At 32.0% G+C, this 21,885-nt stretch overlaps 2 protein-coding genes across 2 annotated transcripts; both read left to right on the forward strand.

The window, feature by feature from the left end:
* The first annotated feature begins 5,054 nt into the window (after positions 1 to 5,054).
* On the forward strand, positions 5,055 to 8,344 carry LOC123920790 (protein REVEILLE 1-like). The gene is made up of 6 exons (XM_045973112.1): positions 5,055 to 5,435; positions 6,038 to 6,121; positions 6,234 to 6,345; positions 6,477 to 6,538; positions 6,726 to 7,139; positions 7,359 to 8,344. Exons 1-6 carry the CDS (start codon positions 5,424 to 5,426, stop codon positions 7,959 to 7,961), a joined length of 1,287 nt encoding a protein of 428 aa, XP_045829068.1. The 5' UTR covers positions 5,055 to 5,423; the 3' UTR covers positions 7,962 to 8,344.
* A 2,790-nt stretch (positions 8,345 to 11,134) lies between these two features.
* Positions 11,135 to 14,139, forward strand: LOC123920791 (expansin-A13-like). The gene is made up of 2 exons (XM_045973113.1): positions 11,135 to 11,794; positions 13,554 to 14,139. Exons 1-2 carry the CDS (start codon positions 11,292 to 11,294, stop codon positions 13,861 to 13,863), a joined length of 813 nt encoding a protein of 270 aa, XP_045829069.1. The 5' UTR covers positions 11,135 to 11,291; the 3' UTR covers positions 13,864 to 14,139.
* Positions 14,140 to 21,885: the final 7,746 nt, after the last annotated feature.

Here is a 21,885-nt window from a genome sequence, read left to right on the forward strand (position 1 = left end):
AGTAAGAGAGAGATTCGAAACACTTAAACCACTCCGTGTCTCTACTCGCACACTCTTTTATTTTAACTCCCTTTTATTTTATTGTTATTTACTTTAATTGTCATTTACTTTTAATTGCAAAACTCTCTCATCAAAACCAACAAAGCGAATGCAAATCACCTTTACTTTCTAAATTCCTAAGCGAAACTAGTAATTTTGGCACAATCCTTGTGGAGACGATAACTTATCACTTTATTACTTGGTAGCGATTCTGTGCACTTGCAGAACCTCCCATCAGTACCGCATGCATATAATTATGTCTAGGGTGACATAGCATAATGTGGCATTAGATGCATTAGGAATATGTGCATAATATGTGATAAATGCTATGTGACATTACTTGAATTTAATGAATTGTTTGTGCGTGTTAATACTTGGTTGAAGTGTTTAGATTTATATTGAATTAAGATTGAGAACGTATGCTTGTGAGTTAAATTATGCATAATAATGTCTTGAAGGGTTAAGTACATTCTTACACTTGTATTTTATTCATTATGTTTTTTAATTCTCTATTTTGTGTACGTGTTGGACCTTTGGCGGTCCAGATCCTCAGGTTGATCATAGCGTCGCGGAGGAATAAGAGTTGATATTCTCGCTTCGTGTTTTGGTAGGGAGTTGGCCTAGAGCCCTCCATCGTTTGCTACTCTTATTGTGTCTAGATCGGAACAATATAATAGGAGCTAGGGGTGCTCGCGGTTCGGTTTTGATCGGTTTTGTGGCAAAAATCCATCCGATCCAAAGTTAAAATTACTCGCGGTTCGGTTCGATTTTGGAAGGCTAATTAAAAAAATCCAATCCGATCCAATTTTGTGCGATTTAATTTGGATCGGTTTTTGGATATCCAAATTACAAATTAAATTTTATTTAATTAAATATTAATATTATAAATTGATGGTAAAATAATATATTTGATGTAAAATATAACACATAATATGTTAAAAATTAATATTTTGCAATGATAATTATCAAATATATTTGAAACCTATGAAATAGTAAAAACAAATAGATAAAATTGAACTAATAAGTATTATTGAGAAAATTAAAAACCAAGAATTAATATGTTAATGCAATATATCATACTAATAAAAAGTTAAATAACTATTAAAAATTATGTATGCGGTTTGGTTAGGTTTGGATCGGTTTTGAAAAATCAATCCAAAATCCGATCCGATCTAGCGATTTTCACAAAATGACATCCAAACACATCCAAAAATATTCGATTTTCTGCGATTTTCGGTTTTTTTTTTGTCGGTTTAGGGTTACTTTTTGAATTGGTTTGAATTTGAGCACCTAATAGAGCTCTGACGTTTGTAACACCGGGATCTTGGGATGTTATTTAATTGCTTCTATTCGTATTTTAATTGTGGTTTCAATTGTGAACCGACACCATGCATGGAAATTAAGCATTAGCTATCCCAAGCAACAAAGTACATAAGGTTTGGCTTTTCTATGTCTCATCCACCAAACAATATTCAGCGTATATAGAAATATCTCTGTTCAGAGACATATTGGCCCCTCCCACTTTGAATTGAATTTCAGATTACAACCTTTCCACGTTCTACTTCAATTGCCTACACCTGCCTATGTCCAATACTCCATTATAGTAGTTTTGAAATGTCTCTTTTCTTCATAAAGTTCAATATCTCATGAAAATATTTATATCCTATTTTTATATCCAAAATTCATTTTAGTCACAATTTAATATATATCTAACAAACCAAATAAATATTGCTAAAAAAAAAAAGAAATAAACAGGTTTAACTAAGTGATAAGAAACTTAAACTTTTAAATTAGTAGTCAAATGTTCGATCTTTGAGTCTTGTAGATGAAAAAGATATTTGGTTTGAAGTAGAGAACATGTTTTATGCGTCCGGTATATTTTTTTTAAGGGGTTGAATAGTTTATCTGATTTGAGCTAAGAGTTAAAAGAATTTAAAATGTAAAAAGGTATCGGATTTAAGTCTTGGTGAAAAAGAAAATATGAGCATTATCTGACTTTGGTATTTAAAAAAAAAAAACCAACAAAACTAGTGTTATTTCCCGACAGAAATTAATGTTAAGTAACTGGAAAAAACTTCCTCAGCAAAAAATAAGCTCAAAATTTAATTTCTCTCTCTAATTTTTTATATGTAATTCATTCCATTTTATGAAAAAAAATTATAAAAGAATTTTTTTTCTAATGTCCTAAATATGCTTCAAAAACATTATTTAAAATTTTAAAGACAATTTAAAAAGTTTGAGTTTGGTTTTAGTGAGCTTAGCTCAATTAATAGGAATATTACATTACATGTATGAATTGAAGTTCGAACATCAAACACTCTACTTATTCACTTTTATTTAACAGGTAATTTTACATTCCACTTATCCGCTTATCCATATTTATGGATATCAATATTGCATGCAATCAAAACTGAATGTAATCTAAAGTCAAAAAATTTGCGTTCAACCTATTTTCATCAACCAATTTAATTTCAATATCTTATTATATGTTTTAATTTAAAGTTGATTATGAAACATGAACTGTCTCATTTTAATGAGAGGGCCGCAAGATTTTCATGGACCAAAATTGTCTGCCGTAGATATAATTTCACGTCTCAACCTAATTTAAATCAGACCATCATAATCAACTACTACTACTACTACTACATCTCAATGTAGAAACTATAGTAAATCTAATTCCAATTTTGATCACGTGCAATCGAATCTATAAAACAACTCATAAGAGAAAATAGATTAGGTGCAGTCGTATTTTTGTGCAATCATTACATTTGTAGCCGTCCGATTCATATCTCATTTTCATTTAAAAATCCTAAAATCACTATAATTAAATTACAACCGTCCGATTTTAATCGAACGGCCACCGATACTAACTGCATGACTGCAAGAACCTTCTGACTTTACTTAATCCTGATCCACCATTAGATATTGGTCCAAACAAATCTAACACCATAAGATATCGGTCTAAGCAAATCTAACATATCAAGTTTAGTGTGTTCACCTAACTAAACCACACACACTCATCCAATAAACGAACATGGTACTTTATCTAATTTTATCATCATATGTTTTCTACTTGTCGACGATACTAATAATAATTCAATTGAAACAAAAACCAAAGAAAATGTTGTGGCCACAAAATTTTGAGATTGAAAAAACCGAAAGAAAAGAATAGAAAATTATGTGGTGTAGAATGATGTTTATCTCTTTTCGAAATATAACGTGGCGTGATTCATATAGCTTGGCGGCAAGTGGATATATGACGTGTCTAAAAGCGCGATTGAAGAAAGCGATTGCCTCTATTTTGTGGTTCTTTATCATCCACAACTTGGTTTGGTATATCGCTTTTCACTTTTTCTTTCTCATCCGTTGAATTTTTTAAAAAAGCACTAGATATTTAATCACTTTTTCTAGTACACATAAATATCCTTGTATTTTATTTATTTGGTAAGAATCACAATAATTAATTGATCTTTTTATTTGATTGGTACGTTGCCCCACTTGTTTAAGCTGCACTATGACGCTATTTTTGTAGCATCACTTCCCACTCGCTTTACTGTTGAAGACACATGTTGCTTATAATAGCCACTTGTTAAGATTTTTAATTAATAAAAAAATTATTGTTTTTCTATAAATGACATAATAATTAAATTTATTCCTATATTGGACAATCAATATGACTAGAATTTCCTCACTTGTAGGATTGAGAACAGATGATTTTATCGTGGGTTAAGCGGCGGTCAAAGCTGTTTTAAGCAAAATGATCAAACATGAAAAATAGATGCATATCCTTTTAAATAAAAATTTCAACAAGTTTTATTCCTCAAATATATTATCACAATTTTTGGCATATTCTTTTAAATAAAGTTATATGCCATTTTTATATTTTTGAATGATTTTTTTGTTAGAAAATCTTGGGAGTATATAATTTGACATAAGCAATTCAAAACATAAAAAATATGTGGTATAGAAATAAATAAATAAATAAAATATTAAAAAGAACGAACGAGAACTTTTGTACAAGAAGTCAAGAACCACAAAAAATAGCATTTATCTATACAGTAGCTGGGAAAATAGTGACCACGCATTAATTAGGCATAACACGACTCAAACTGCGAGTAGCTTTGCAACATTTTTCGCCGCGACTGTTCTCTGTTCCCCCCATTATCCACAATGACCTGTGCATTAGTTTCCGCCTAGCCAATCACAAAAATGCAGCAACAATTTTTTGGACCAAAAGGGTAACAACATTGGGTCCCACAAAGATAATTCAGTTGATAATTAGTAATAGTCATTATTAAAGGACCAAAGTTCGAACTCTAAATGTAAGTATAACGACTAAGTTATTGGACCAAAAGGGTGATGTTAATTTGTGTCCTAAGGGTACATGTTAAGCTACCTAAAAATAGAAATGTAGAATTTAATGATACAAAGAATTTAATGTTTAGATAATTAAATACACTACAAGTTCAATAAATATTTTCCACATTTATCTTCTTAACATGTGCCCTTAAAGCTATAAGTTAAAATTCTCCATATATATATATATATATATATATATATATATATATATATATCATGTATGTATGTATGTATATTTTTACTCTTTAGCCTCCTACTTCACATAAACACTAGCTTGAACGTCAAAATATCTTACAAATACAACATCTCTCCCTTGAACCGATTAAAATGTTCGGTATAACAATATCGACAATATCAATTAAATATTGGAAAATGCTAAACGGTACTCCGGAGCACTGGTTAAGTATGTTAAAATAGAAATTTTGTCTCGAAATGCGTGCATTCAATGCCTCAAAAATACAAAAAGTTATCTTTTCAATATAAATTTTATTTTTTATTTTCTTTTTAGGTATGCTTAACAAGTGCCCGAAAGTACTGTTTAGCATACCCTTAAATATTCGAGGTTCAATGTTTAAAACAGTGAAACACATGAAGCAGCCTAACGCCACGTGGTTAGGAGTTCTTTTTTTGTGAGCCACAAGATCCCATCAAGTTCTGGACATTTCAAGGAAGAAAAAAGCAAAAAGGGCACAAAAACAACACATATTTTCTTGGACAAAAACAAAATTCAACGTATGACGTGTCACTATATGGTTGCTCCTTTTATATTCCACCTTCTAAAGGGTCTCATTCCCACTTCACTTTTTTTTTATATCTATCTATCTATTCACATTTTCTCTTTATCATTCTCCTTCTTCTTCCTCTAACCTCACAAAATTTCATCTAATCTTGTGGGTTTTCTTCAATTTTTCTTCTTGGTTTGAGTTTTTTTTGTCTCTTTTGAGATTTAGATTTTGGTGCTTTTTGAAGAAAGTTTGGTTTTCTTAAGAGAAAAGCAAATATTTTCATCACTAGATTCTGATTCCATGGAGATTCTGGTATGTGTTATGCAACTACATGTTTTTTATATGTATATTATTTTATATTTTATTCTATAATCGATTTTGTGAAGAACCTGAGATTTTTGTTTTGGTTTTGTTTTTTTATTTGTGTATGTTAAGGTTTTTTTACCTGATTTATGTTGTATATGTTAGGTCCTATTTTGAGACAAGGGAACAAAAGTAATGAAAAAGTTGTGATTTGGTTTAAATCTTTCACATGCCAATTATGGATAGATTTTATAATTGGGTTGATTTAATTTAAATACATGTTCTTGTTAAAAGAAGTAATTTTTGACTGTTTCTTGTTAATTATCTCATCAATATTAGATTAAATAGGAATATAGCTAACCAAACAAGGCCTTAACCTATGTAACTAACTGTGCTTGGTCAGCACAGTAAAATTTGGTGTATATCTTTTTTTTGTGGTGTGAATGATTTCATTTATAAGGGATGAAAGGTTTTTTTTTTGTAGATAAATCCTTTGTGGTTATGATTTTAGTCTACTTAACTTTTCTATTATAAGAAAATTTAATTTTAATTTTCTTACTTATTATTTGCATTAGAATTAATTATATATTTTCTATTTGTATTTGATGCAGGGTCAAAAAGAAGAAATGCATTCTGTTGTACATGTACACAAACTACTTGATCAATTTTCATGTGGAAATGACTATGCTTTGAAGGTTTTCCCTTGATTCTTGTATATATGTTATTGAACTATTTTATAAACTTTGATTATTTTGTACATCTTTGTCAAAGTCTAAATTATAATCAAATTTATATATACTTCTATAGGTAAGGAAACCATATACTATCACAAAGCAAAGAGAAAAATGGACAGATGAAGAACATAAGAAGTTCCTTGAAGCTTTAAAGTTATACGGCCGAGCATGGCGAAAAATCGAAGGTATTAATAATTTAAATTTTCACATCTTAGACAATTATGTCATAAAGATTCTTCTTGCAAAGAAGAGGATAAATTAATTCATAAATTAGAAAATATGGTCTAAGTTTTTGGATCCTTTATTTTCACCACAGAACATGTTGGCACAAAGACTGCTGTGCAGATTCGAAGTCATGCTCAGAAGTTTTTTTCTAAGGTTTATTGATTTATTCTAATGCTCATGATTTATAATTATGATTAATACACCATAAACTATATATTAAGTGAAGATTTAATATGACCCTAGGAGATGCTAAATGCAAACTTCCTTGAGGTTGAGACTTAAAATTTTTGTCATGAATTCACTCTTAATCTTAACTATTTCATTTGGACTTTTTTCGCAGATCAATCGAGACACTAATGGAAACGATACAACGATGGTGGAGACAATTGAAATTCCGCCTCCAAGACCAAAGCGAAAGCCGATTCATCCTTATCCACGTAAACTAGTTGAGATCCCAAAGAATGAAATCAGCAACTTGGAACAGCCACTGAGGTCTAATTCTCTTGTGTCGTTGGATTTTGGTCAAGAAAACAACTCGCCTAAGTCGGTACTATCTGCAGTTGCTTCAGAAACCCTCGGTTTCTCTGATTCGGATACTCCAACCGGAAGTTTGTCCCCTGTCTCATCCATTAGTGCTGTCCATAAACATAGCTTTCCGCTTCTTGAGTCCAAATCATCATCATCCGAGGAAGATTTGTCACAACAAATAGATGAACTGAATGCCGATTCAGCTCATGATGAACAACCTCTAATGGTATTTCTTAAATCCTAATCTATTTCATTTTTCTTAATTACAATTAAGTTTTTAAAAATGGTCCGCAGCCGCAACTATGAAGCTAAACATCATAGTTTTTTATGTCTCTGCGTCGTGTCGCAACCCTGATTTAAGTTGCATCAGCATATTTGACTCCAATTCTTTGCAATATCAACATGATAATGATTTTATGTTCTTATGTGTGATCTTAATGTGTAGAAACTGGAGCTTTTCTCTAATGAGAGCGTCTTCACCAAAGACGACGAAGCAATAGAAGAATCGCCTTGTCGAACACTCAAACTTTTCGGAACAACTCTGCTAGTAAACGATACTTGCAAACCTTCATCTGCATCAACGGATGCATCAAAACCTGTACCTTCCATGCATCTTACGCAACAACTTCAGCGTAGATGTTCAGATATTAGTCTTGCAACCGTTGTTCCATCCATGCATCTTACGCAACAACTTCAGCGTAGATATTCAGATATTGGTCTTGCAACCGTTTCTCCTTGGTGGACTGTTTGCGACAATTCAGCCTTTAAGCCACCACACAACGAGCACGAGGGAGAAAATTCACATTCTAATCACGGAGAATGTGAAGATAAAGACATTCAAAAGGAACAATCTTGTGTTGGTTCTAACACGAGTTCAATAAATGACGGAGAAATCAATGAAAGAGAAAGCCAGTGTTCACCGGTGAGACATAAAACTTTGATGAAAGGGTTTGTACCATATAAAAGATGCATGTCAGAAAGAGAAAGCCATTGTTCAACAATAACAGATGAGAGGAGAGAACATCAACGTATGAGGCTTTCTTTATAGCTCTCTCAATGAGATTTTCTTCAAAGCAGTTTCTATTTTATAGATGTAAATTGAAATCACATGATAGAGCTGTTTATATTGCTGAGACATGATATGGGAAAAGAGAGAAATGGGAGCTGAAATTTTGACATCTCTACTGCATTGGCAATCTTCAAGAAAAGCTTGATTTTTCTTACATATTGAGTTGCATAACTTTTCCTTTTTTTGTACAATGGCCAAGTGGCAGGTTTTTGTATTTCTTCAAATTCTTTCTCCTGCTATCTACTGTGAATTATGCAGTTTTTGTTTTAGCTTATGTCTGTTTTTTTTTCCTTCTTATGTATGCTTATTGTCACTAAAGTGAAAGTGTAAGTTACATGTGGATAAAGACTTTAACTGTTCAATTGTTCTCTATTAATAGATTTACTGTTATAACTTATAACTTAATAAATATTTAGCATTGTAAGTTATTAAGAGTGTTAAAAAAACCGAACTGAACCGTACAAAACAAACCCAAATTGTGAGTAACAATTTGTGAACTGAACTAGTTTAATCAGTGAATTATCAGTGGGTCTAGCTCAGTTTAACGGTTCGGTTCAGTTTATTTCTATCACAGTTATGATTCGAGTTATGTCTATTATAGTTTAGTACAATTTGAATTGGAGTGCATCATTAATGGTTCACTTTGATTTTTCTGAACTATCTATAAACAGTTTGGTTAGATTTTTGCTATGAACTTTTAATAACCATGCATATCCTTAATAAATTACATTGATGGTTGAAATCTATCAAACAATGAGGATTTAGGAAGGGGGGAGAGGAAGATAAATGAAAGGGAATTTTCACCTTCTTTGAAAAAGCATTTTTGGAGAGGATGAGATGGGTAAATGAAAGGGAATTTTCACCTTCTTTGAAAATGCATTTTTGAAAAAACATTTTCACCTTCTAAAGTGCCAAGTCTTGCTAGGATTGAGTGTAGTCAAAATTTGAGTAGTCTTGCGATTGAAAATCTCAAGGATGTTCTTGGTACGTCACAAAGTGGAAGGAATTAGATTTGAGAGTTTCTGAGTATAATTCATATATCTTTGGCTAAGAATGTTCTTGTAAATGTCACAACCAAGGAGCTTTGGGAGAAATTTGAAGGGTTATATAAGTCAAAGGATATCTCTAATTGGTTGTTATTGAAGGAGAAATTTCATTTTTTAAGCATGGATGAAAATACAAAAGTATATGATTACCTAATTACTCTCTTTTGGTCTTGGAGCATTGACTCATTGTTTTTTCTAAACTCTTTCGGACTCTCCGACAAGTGGTATCGGAGCCATGGTTTGACTTGGTGGGAGAGCGGGAGTGGATCCTGATATTGGATTAACTATAAGATGTAGAAACTCACACTTGGAGGGAGAAGAATGTTGGATTTGTATGAGAGAGTTAACTCATTAATCTAATGTCTTAAGGTTTTGGATGAAAATATGACGTCTCTATCTCTTATTGTCCTGGAATATTGTACAGCTGTTTCTCTCGAACTTCCTCGGACTCCCACCAACATATCTTAATCGCACTATTGAGAGAGGTATTGACTGCAACAATCTGTTGCATCCAAGTGCATATATCCAATTCCCTCATGAGGTATAAATTGGTTGAATTTAGTATAAGTACCTTAGAGGAATCATCGAGATGAAACTAGCTATCAGCATACTTTATGTTAAGTATTCTTATCCCTCTTTGTGGGGACTATCCTCATTGACTCTTGTCTGGATGTAGTAAACATATCAATCCATATATTCAAAGGAAAATCTTGTGATGTTTGGGTGTTCTGTCGGCTACTACATTTTAATTGTGGAGCACTTCTATTGGTTTTGGATGGATCCATGTCCTACAACAATGTATGAATACGAGTATGGTTTCAGATACAAGTACGAATACCGGTATTAGACAATTAAAAAAAAGTACGAATACGTTGTATCAGTAAAAACTGCAGGACAATTAAAAAAAGTATGATAAATAATGTCTTCAACTATAATGGCTTAAATATGTCATTAGTCCCTGCAATTACACCAAATTTTGGTATTGGTCCCTGCACTTTTTTTTGTTGGGTTTAGGTCCTTGCAATTACATTGAGTTTTGGTATTAGTCCTTACTGTTAGTTCACGGTTACAAAAATGTTAAAAGTTAACGGAGTGCCACGTGGCCCAATCAATATATGTCACGTGGCACTGTAAAAGGCTTTTTTTTTGGGGATAATTCACATTTATTGTTTTTTTTTTGTTACAATTCACATTTATTGTTTTTACTTTTACCATAGTATTTACTATTAATTATTATTATTATTGGCTCTCTCTCTAAATATTTTTATCTTCCCTCTCTCTAAGCAAATACCGCCCACCACCAACAACTCCGCCCTGCTCCGCCGTAAAATCCAAATCTGGCCGACAAACATGTAGATCCTTGCTCTTGGTGGTGCGATCGGGTCTGTTGACATCGCGACACCAACCTCTAACCCGGTTGGGTCTAGCTCTAAATGGTGGTCTATTGTACTCTGTGAGAGCTCGCCGTCGTCATTGCTATTCGCCATCGTTGTTTCTGGGTTCTTCTTGTTCGCGTTTCTGGGGTGTTGGCTCTGTTGATGTGTTCTTCTAATAATAGTAATTACAAACTAACGCAACATATTCAAGGTTGTTGGTTGTTGTTGATGAAGATGAAGTTATTTGTTGGTTGTTGATGAAAAACATAAATTGGTATTTGACTATGTCATGGTGGTTTCATGTGTAGAAGAAGATGGGTGTGACGTGATCCTTTGACACCTATATGTTTGTTTTTAATTTAATTTTGGAATTATTTTTTATTAATAATAGTAATTAATGGTAGAAATAATGGTAAAAGAAAAACAAAAAAAAAATGAGCCTTTTACGGTGCCAAGTGGCATAAATTGATTGGGCCATGTGGCACTCCGTTAACTTTTAACATTTTTGTAACCGTCAACTAATAGTAAGGACTAATACCAAAACTCAATGTAATTGCAAGGACCTAAACCCAACAAAAAAAAGTGCAGGGACCAGTAACAAAATATGGTGTAATTGCAGGGACTAATGACATATTTAAGCCTAGATATCTCTGCCATCCAGATTTTACCCCATGTGAAACGATACCGACACAACACAGAAGCTTTATCTTTTCAAAATTCAAACTATAGTATCTCAAAAAAACCATTAATAAAAATAGCAAGCAAATAAAAAAGCACACATTTGCACTATTATGTCCCACTTCAAATAATCCATCACTTTCTTTTTTCATTTTCTCACTTATTATCATTTTCCCTCACTTTCTTTCATCATCTTCATCTTCAAAGAAATGTTACTAACAACTTTCTTCTTTCTCTTCACACTCTCTTCAACAACACCAACTAAAGTAACCTCACACTATTCCTCCTCCTCTTCAGAACCATCACCTTCTCAACAAACCTCCTCTCCTTCCTTCTCCGAATGGCGATCTGCACGTGCAACCTACTACGCCGCCATAGATCCACGTGACACAGTCGGCGGCGCGTGCGGTTACGGCGACCTAAATAAAGCCGGTTACGGCATGGCAACGGTTGGTCTTAGCGAAGCTTTGTTTGAACGAGGTCAGATCTGTGGCGCGTGCTTTGAATTAAGGTGTGTTGATGATTTACGGTGGTGTATTCCTGGAACTTCGATTATCGTTACTGCAACTAACTTCTGTGCGCCGAATTATGCTTTTACGTCGGAAGAAGGTGGACACTGTAATCCTCCGAATAAGCATTTTGTGCTTCCGATTGATGCTTTTGAGAAGATTGCTATATGGAAAGCTGGTAACATGCCTCTTCAGTATCGGAGGTAATGCTCGATTTTAACTACGATTTGTGAATTGTTTTGATTTTTTGAAGCTATAGTTTAATTATTTGAAATGATTTTTTTGTTGCATGTTAGTTGAATTTAGTTTGAAATTGAGTCAAATTTAAAGTTTGGACTCACTTGTTTGAAAAATGATGTTAAATGCATGCTTGAGTTTGGTTGGTTATTTTTAAATATTTATGTGGAATTTGTTTTTCAAATAATTTGAAGTTTATTGAATTGTAGTGAACATTTTCTTGCTTAAAGAGGAAGTTATTATAGGATTAAGAGAAGAGTCTTTGAGTTAGTTTTAATAGTCTAGATAAAATTGCAATACTATATAATATATTAATATCTATAAATTATTGTTATTATATGTAATTTGAAGCTACATATTTGACATCTTTTGAATGCTAGTTCCAATAATAAGGATTACACATTCTAGGGGGGTTGGGTAACTCAATTGGTTTGAACTAAGGGTTAAACGAGTTAAGGAGTAAAGGTTTAGGGTTAAGTTCTGGTGAAGGTGAAAAATACTAACATTAACAACTAATTTGGTGTTGTTGTTGTACTGCATTTATTTGCAGTTTTGTACCCTTTCTCCCGCCATTTGTATGCCTTATACTTATGGTTGAGTTTATAATATATTTGCTGATTCAAAAAAAAAAAAAACTAATTACTTTGTTGTGCATTGTAAGCAATTAGCAAAAAGGATCACACATTCTACATCTTAGATCTTTTACCACCGTCTAGAAATATCTTGGTTGTGGGATCTGAGCTACAGCTCGATCCAATGGTCGAGATTTGATTGGGTTGGTTGCAAAGGATTCTGGCTGTGCATTGTAAGCAATTAGCAAATTAAACAAGAGTTTTGGATGTCTAATCTATATCCCAAGTTGTATGGAATTTGTGTTGTCATTGGCTTCTTAATTGGGAACATTATTCATGATTAATTTGTTAAGAGGAGAGGGTTTTTGTTAGTAGCAGGGATCACTACTGAACCTCTTACATAATACTCATTCGGTCTCCTAATTCATACCATTGGACTACTCCTTTGTGATGCACAATATTCTCTTTGGAATTTTAAGCTCTTAAGAGCTGAAATTAGGAAGAAAAACTTTCTAGAAACAGTTGGCCTTTCAAGTGCTAGTAAATTTCAAGTAGAAAAAGGGGTGACGGGGACTTAATTGACCTAAAGGGAATTGATATACTATAGTAAAGTGACTAAGCGTATTTATCTCAGTAGAGCTTAACGATAAAATATTTTTCTCCATTATGAATATGGCAAGCTGGCCGCTAATCAGACTAATGACATACTACTCTCCCAACAGTCTTGAACACATAGAGTCCAATTAGCACTGCAATCTCTTCATAGTTCATACATTGTTATTGCTACGAGATATCTAGTAAAATCCTGTAGAGTATGAGAAAGGAACATTATGTAATTTTGCTAGTAATTACACTACAGTTGGGTAGCCTGCTTGCTTAGGCCTGTGTACTAAACAGACCAGGCCGAAAAAAGACCGCAAAATTAACGGTCCAGAAAAATAGGCCTGTGTTCGAATCTTTTAAATTGTCGGGTTAGGCCAACTACTTAATAACGGAACCTGTGGGTAAGAAGATAAATACACCCTCAACATTTATTATTCTAAATCATTCACTTTTCAAAGAGACAAATGAACAAATTGTACTCGGTGTAATTAGAAGCTTGATTTCCATTGGAGTATTATTTATTTTGAATGTTATGTTCTGTTTGGAGCAGGATAAAGTGCAGAAGGGAAGGCGGAGTCCGATTTACAGTCACTGGTTCTGGTATCTTCATTTCAGTGCTGATCAGCAACGTTGCTGGCCATGGAGACATTGTTGCGGTGAAGGTCAAGGGTTCGAGAACAGGTTGGCTTTCAATGGGTCGAAATTGGGGCCAAAACTGGCATATAAACGCATTACTACAGAATCAACCCCTTTCATTCGAGGTTACTACTAGTGATGGTAAAACAGTTACGGCTTACAACGTTGCTCCCAAGGATTGGAGTTTCGGACAAACCTTTGAAGGCAAGCAATTTGATTATTAAAAAGCCTAATGAAGAAAACTTGTCTCCTTCCCTTTCTCACTCCCAATTTTTGTCTACCTCAATATTATAGAAAGTGTACTTACCTGCGGTGTTCTTTTATATTTTAATTCTCTTGGTTTTGTAGAAGACATGTAGAGTAGATATAGTAATTGATTTGGTGGTTTGTAATATTGTCAATTTGATGGTGTAACTTCCCATCTATTTTAGGAGTTTATTGTATGAAAATATACCTTATTGGTCAACAACAAAACAAAGAGGAATTATTTTTATTTTTTTTTTAAACTAACAAAGTGGAATTAATTACCATGTAAATGACTGAGGCTTTTATTAGGAGGCCTTTTAGGGTGGGAGAGTGAGATGGATCTCCCACAGCAATAGGAGAGTAAAAAAAAGAACTGTTATACCAAATTACTAACATTTTTTTTTAATAAAATTTAAATTACTAACATTTAACCACTAACAAATAGTAATATAAAAAAGCACATTAAATTAACATCTATTGCCTACAGCTAGACTGTGCTTACTTTCTTTAAAATCTTTACACTCCACTAGTATTTATAATACATTTTGGGATTTAGTGCACACTTATTTCTCATATAATATTTATAGAAAAATGTGAATAAGTGCTAACACGTGTCCTTATTTTAAGAAGTAAATGTAAAAACAATCATTTAAAATTTAGAATTTATTTTTTAAAAAATGATAAATAATGCTCTCTCGCTAACGAAATAAAAATGGTACCATATAATTTTGAAAGTACATATTCAAAGTTTTGATTTTTTTTTTTTTGAGTTTAAATTCTTAGTTTTTTTTTGTTTTTTTTTTTTGCTTTTGTTTCTAATTTTATTTCTTTAATCATTTTTTTGGGACACTGTTTAACATCAACTTTTAATTTTTTGTATTATTAAATTTATATTTATATGTTTAGACACCTTAATCCTGTTTGGCATTTGTTAACATTCCTCATATTTTATATTTTATGTAAAAAAAAGCATTCCTCATATTTTATATTTTATGTAAAAAAAAAAAAAGCATTCCCCATATTTTATGTTCGGAGATCAGTTCTGACATCAAGTGGTTCTAGCTCCCTCCCGATCGCAGTTGCGGGGATAGAATTATGATCCTTTCTACCAAGTTCAGCGTCAATTACCACTGAACCAACTAACGATTGGTAACTTTGTCCATATTATTTTCACCACAAACTCATTAAAAATTGTGTATTTAATGCATCAATTAAAAAGGAAATAATTTAAGAGTCAGGATCCGTTGACACCAACTAATTTGACACCAAATGTTACACCTCTCAATAACGTTTTAACCGATATAAATTTTATAAAATCCACCGTTGGATTGAAAGTTTACATCATATAGATCATTTGTGTAAAATTTCAGACAAATCCAAAATCATTTGATATGCTATTGAGACACATAAAGATTAACGGCATTTAAAAAAATACAAAAACCGTTAATTTTGATGTATCTCAATAACATATCAAATGATTTTGGATTTATTTGAAATTTTACACAAATGATCTATATGATGTAAACTTTCAATCCAACGGTGGATTTTATAAAATTTATATCGGTTACAACGTTATTGAGAGGTGTAACATTTGGTGTCAAACTAGTTGGTGTCAACGGATCCTGACTCATAATTTAAATATAAATAATAATAGATGACATATTTTTGGCAAGATAATAGAGAAAATTATCAAAGAAATGTTGCTACAATACTCTAAAGTTATTATATATTACATAGGTCATTCGTAACAACAATACTAAATATTGTTTGACGAGTCCTTTGAAATTGGTTTTTTTTCCTAAGGGCACAAATTGAACTAAATTGTAACAAAAAAAAAGAAAAAGATTAGAACTAGACCAATAGTAACAATATTTAAAGTTATTATATATTACATAGGCCATTAGTAACAATACTATATTGAAGAATAGAACTTCGTTTTTGTTGAATGTGTATTATGTTTTTGCATTTTGAAAAAGATGTGTTGAAGAAGAAAAGAAAAAGATGTGTTGAATGTGTAAGATGTTTTTGCTTTTAAAATGTGAACGAGGGAGGCAACCTGATTTTCTATTCTAATTCAACACTATTTTATTCTTTATTTTACTTTTACTATACATTAGAAGTCTTCAAACATTTTACTCGGATATTATATGAGGGCAAATGTCGCATATTGCGGCCATTATGTTCAACGTTATTGTTTTGGGCTTACTGATTGGGTGTTTGGTTGCCTTGATGTATGGTAAATTGAACAAGATGTTAAGTCATAATCCAAAAACTACACCCAACAGTCACGGCGTAGTTATCCGGACAGTTTTCATAAATTATTTGAAGAGGAGGTTCCAATACAGTTTATAAGGGTAAACTCGATGACGTTACTACACTTGCAGTAAAAAGAATAAAGTTTGGAGAAATAGTAGATAGCACTCAGAGACAACTCATATTAATTATGACTCATTCACTCTTCAATGTGTTATGTGCAAAAGTGAGTAGACATCACGTGTTAAAAGAGTACCTTAAAAAAATGAAAATAGAAAAAAAATCAAATCAGATTAAAAAAAACAAATAAACGAAAAAAAATCCAATTAGATTAAAAAAACATAGGAGAATGAGATTAAAAAAAATCAAGTGCAGCCGAATTTGAGGCTGAAATTGCAGTTTTAAAAGGGACTAACCATAAGAATTTAGTTACTCATTTTAGTTACTGGTTGAAGGAGAATGAGAAGCTTATTGTATATGAGTACATGCCTCATGGACCCTAAATAGACATATTTTTAGTTGAAAAGACGAAAGACTCGAACCACTCCAAGGGAATAAGAGATTGATCATTGCCTTATATGTCGCAAAGGGTGTTGAGTATCTTCATCATTTGGCTTTGCTTCATTCATAGAGACTTGAAGCCTTCGAATATCGTCTTCGGAAATGAAATGACGGTAAAGGTTGCAGATTTCGGTCAAGCGCGTCTAGCTCCAAACGAGAAAGCCTCAATGGAAGCAAAGTTATGAGAGACTTTTGGATATGTGGCGTCATAATACATAGGTATTTGATCATTGTTGTATGTTCATTGATTTGAAAGATTTACTCTATTTTATTTGTTGCTTATTTTTTTTAATGCTTTGTTTTTTATCATTATTGCATGTTCATTGATTTGTCGGCAAATCTCTCTTAACAAACACTAACATGCAAATTGATAACTTATTGCAGTTTCAGGCCGCGTGACAACTAAAGTTGATGTTTATAGATTTGATTTAAAATTGATTTAATATTGATGGAGCTGGTAACCGAAAAAAAGTACTTTATGACTTCCAACTTGTATTGATGACAAATATTTGTTCCATATTGTTTGTATTTATTTATGTACCAACAACTGGAGCTGTAAAAAGGGCCTTAAGGGGCCGGCCCTTTAAGGGGCGGACCCACTTATTCCTGATTATTAATTTTATTTAAATTTTAAACACAGTTTTTTTAGGGTGCCGATCGTTGACAGTGTTGATTGAAGAAAAAGAGAATAAGTTCACGACACTAGAAAAATTGTTTAAAATTTAAATAAAATTAATAATCAGGAATAAGTGGGTCCGCCCCTTAAAGGGCCGACCCCTTAAGGCCCTTTTTACAGCTCTACCAACAACGTATGTTTGTCCTAGTTTTTTCTTTATATTCATCAAATAACAAATATTTGTTTAGTGTTTTATTTTATTTAAGAATGACCAATATTTATCTTATGTTTTTTTTTTGTTTATAATTATCAAAGAAATGTTGCTACAATACTCTAAAGTTATTATATATTACATATGTCATTAGTAACAACAATACTAAATATTGTTTGATGAGTCCTTTGAAATTGGTTTTTTTCCTTAGGGCACAAATTGAACTAAATTGTAACAAAAAAAAAAGAAAAAGATTAGAACTAGACCAATAGTAACAATATTTAAAGTTATTACATATTACATAGGCCATTGGTAATAATACTATATTGAAGAATAGAACTTCGTTTTTGTTGAATGTGTATATGTTTTTGCTTTTTGAAAAAGATGTGTTGAAGAACAAAAAGAAAAATGGAAGAAAATGAGAGAAAGCGAGAGGAATGTACCAGATTTGTTAGATAATGAAATAGTAAAGAATAATCGAATAATCGATGGTGAACAACTATTAGACATTAAACATTAGTAGTGAGTGTGTGTGTGTGTGAGTGGAATTTTTGTTTCTCCTTAGAGCACAAATTGTAAAAGAGAATACAATGTATGTGGTGGCTTGATTTTATTTCTCCTAATGAGAGTGTGAGTGAAGTGTTTCTTATTCATCAAGGAAAAAAGTGTGTGCATAGAGAGGAGATAGTCTCTTATCACATGATTGAGCAAGATAGTACCAATAGTGAAATTTTTTGTTTCACGCCTTATCTTTTAAAATGTGAATGAGAGAGGCAACCTGATTTTCTCTTCTAATTCAACACTATTGTGTCCAACGCTATTATTTTGGGCTTACTGATTGAGTATTTGGTTGTCTGAATGTATGATAAATCGAAAAAGAGGTTCAACCATAATCGAAACACTACACCCAATAGTCAGGGCGTAGTTATCCAAATCGTTTCCATAAATTAATTTCTCTCTATTTGTTGGTGAATCTAGTTAGGATTTTTAATTTGTGGTGGTTCAAAGAATCTTTATGTCACCATTTTTTGTTCTACTTTTCTTTTTTCAAGAATTTGTAATGTTTATCCTTTGTATGAAAAAGTGAAAAAATTTAACCACAAAAGCGAGTGAGTGAATGAAAAAAGTGAAAAAATTTAACCATAAAAGTGAGTGAGTGAATGAAAAAAAGTGATGAGAATGAGAAGCTTATTGTATATGAGTACATGCCTCATGGGACTCTAAGTAGACATATTTTTAGTTGAAAAAATGAAAGACTCGAACCACTCCAAGGGAATAAGAGATTGATCGTTGCCTTATATGTCGCAAAAGGTGTTGAGTATCTTCGTCATTTGACTTATGATTGCTTCATTCACAGAGACTTGAAGCTTTCGAATATCGTCCTCGGAAATGATATGACGACAAAGGTTGCAGATTTTGGTCTAGCGTGTCTTGCTCCAAACGAGAAAGCTTCAACGGAAGCAACGTTAGGAGGGACTTTTGGATACGTGGCGTCATAATACGTAGGTATTTGATCATTGTTGTATGTTTATTGATTTGAAAGATTTACTCTATTTTATTTGTTGGTTGATGGTTTTTTTTAATGCTTTGTATTTGATCATTATTGTATGTTCATTGATTTGTCGGCAAATCTCTCTTAACAAACACTAATATGCAAATTGATAACTTATTGCAGTTTCATGCCGCGTGACAACTAAAATAGATGTTTATAGCTTTGATTTAAAATTGATTTAATGTTGATGGAGCCGAAAAAAAGTGCTTGATGACATCCAACTTGTATTGATGGCAAATATTGGTTCCATATTGTTTGTATTTGATGAATATGTGTCTCGTATTTATTTATGTATCAACAACATATGTTTGTCATTACTTTGATAACGGATAAATAGGAACCTAATTTATAAATATAAAATATAGGCAACACATTACTCATTTATTATGAAATTTTATATATATTGTTTCTTGTCATTCTTATTTTGATTATTCGTAAACATAAGTATTTCTCATTCCAAATGGATATTACTCTCGAACTCTAAATTAACATAAACTAGTATGAAAAAAATTACAAACAAATTCACAACAGTAATGTTCATGATTTGTACATTCTCACAACTCCATAACAACTCCTAACATCTTCAAATTAATTCATTATTTGGGTTAAACAAATTATAGTCTCTAACATCTTCAAATTATATTCAATCGAAAATAGATATTCCTTTTATCCTAACAAATTTCATCAATGGAATTCTTGTTTCTCTAGTCTTTCCCAACATAGTTATAATCATAAAATATTTGTCTTCTACACTTCAATGAAATCATTAAAGACATTTTAATAAAATAACAACGATGATTTGATAAAACATATCAATCGAAAACCAACAAAATGTAGAATCAAGTGAAATATTGACATTAAAGAGAGTTAAGAGACATTATATTTAATCAAATGAACAAATAAAGAGAGTTAAGAGACATTTAATCAAATAGACTTTTAATTGTAGCATGATAGCAAAATTTGTCATAAAATTTAGAGTTTATTCAGAGCAATTAAGAACAAAACTTACTTTTGAGTGGAAATAAGTTTTCAACCGAACGAACTTTGAATCCAATGATAGCGACTGTAGCAGCTCTGCTGATTGCGATGGAGGAGGAAAACAAGCATTATGTACGTGGTACTTTGGTATTGTGGCCGGCTGCGAGGGCGCGAAGGTGGGGTAACCAGGATGCAGGGCGAGTCATTACCTTGAAAAAAAATATGAACCTAATTTGATATTATGTACGTGGTACTTCGGCCTTGTGACCGGCTGCGACGACGCGGAGGCGGGGTAACCAGGATGCAGGACGAGTTATTACCTTGATAATGGATAAATAGGAACCTAATTTATAAATATAAATAATAGACAACACATTACTCATTTATTATGAAATTTTATATTTATTTCTTGTCATTCTTATTTTGATTATTCGTAAACATAAGTATTTCTCTTTCCAAATGGATATTACTCTCGAACTCTGAATTAACATAAAATGAACTAGTATGAAAAAATTACAAATAAATTCACAACAGTAATGTTGATGATTTGTACATTCTCACAACTCCATAACAACTCCTAACATCTTCAAATTAATCCATTATTTGGGTTAAACAAATTATAGTCTCTAACATCTTCAAATTATATTCAATCGAAAATAGACATTCCTTTTATCCTAACAAACTTCATCAAAGGAATTATTGTTTCTCTAGACTTTCCCAACATAATCATAAAATATTTGTCTTCTACACTTCAATGAAATCATTAAAGACATTTTAATAAAATAACAACGATGATTTGATAAAACATATCAATCGAAAACCAACAAAATGTAGAATCAAGTGAAATATTGACATTATAGAGAGTTAAGAGACATTTAATCAAATGAACAAATTAAAGAGAGTTAAGACATTTAATCAAATAGACTTTTAATTGTAGCATGATAAACAAAACAACAACTATTTTGGACACCATTGTTGGCAAAATAATACTGGTGAGTAGTTTTTGTCATATATACTCCTTAAATAAAACTGATCTCTTATCTTCATGCTTAGTCAGAGGAATTCTTTGAAACCTGCAAAAAAAAAACAAAGATATTAAAAATTATTTGAGCAAAATTTGTCATAAAATTTAGAGTTTATTCAGAGCAATTAAGAACAAAACTTACTTTGAAGTGGAAATAAGTTTTCAACCGAACGAACTTTGAATTCAATGGTAGCGACCGTAGCAGCTCTGCTAATTGCGATGGAGGAGGAAAACAAGCATTATGTACGTGGTACTTTTGCATTGTGGCCGGTTGCGAGGGCGCGAAGGCGGGATAACCAGGATGCAGGGCGAGTCATTACCTTAAAAAAAAACCTAATTTGACATTATGTACGTGGTACTTCGGCCTTGTGATCGGCTGCGACGACGCGGAGGCGAGGTAACCAGGATGCAGGGCGAGTCATTACCTTGATAATGGATAAATAAGAACCTAATTTATAAATATAAAATATAGACAACATATTACTCATTTATTATGAAATTTTATATTTGCTTCTTGTCATTCTTATTTTGATTATTCGTAAACATAAGTATTTCTCTTTCCAAATGGATATTACTCTCGAACTCTGAATTAACATAAAATGAACTAGTATGAAAAAAATTACAAATAAACTCACAACAGTAATGATCATGATTTGTACATTCTCACAACTCCATAACAACTCCTAACATCTTCAAATTAACCCATTATTTGGGTTAAACAAATTATAGTCTCTAACATCTTCAAATTATATTCAATCGAAAATAGACATTCCTTTTATCCTAACAAATTTCATCAATGGAATTC

The sequence above is a fragment of the Trifolium pratense genome, linkage group LG4 (genome assembly GCF_020283565.1).
Source record: "Trifolium pratense cultivar HEN17-A07 linkage group LG4, ARS_RC_1.1, whole genome shotgun sequence".
NCBI classification, from domain to species: domain Eukaryota; kingdom Viridiplantae; phylum Streptophyta; class Magnoliopsida; order Fabales; family Fabaceae; genus Trifolium; species Trifolium pratense.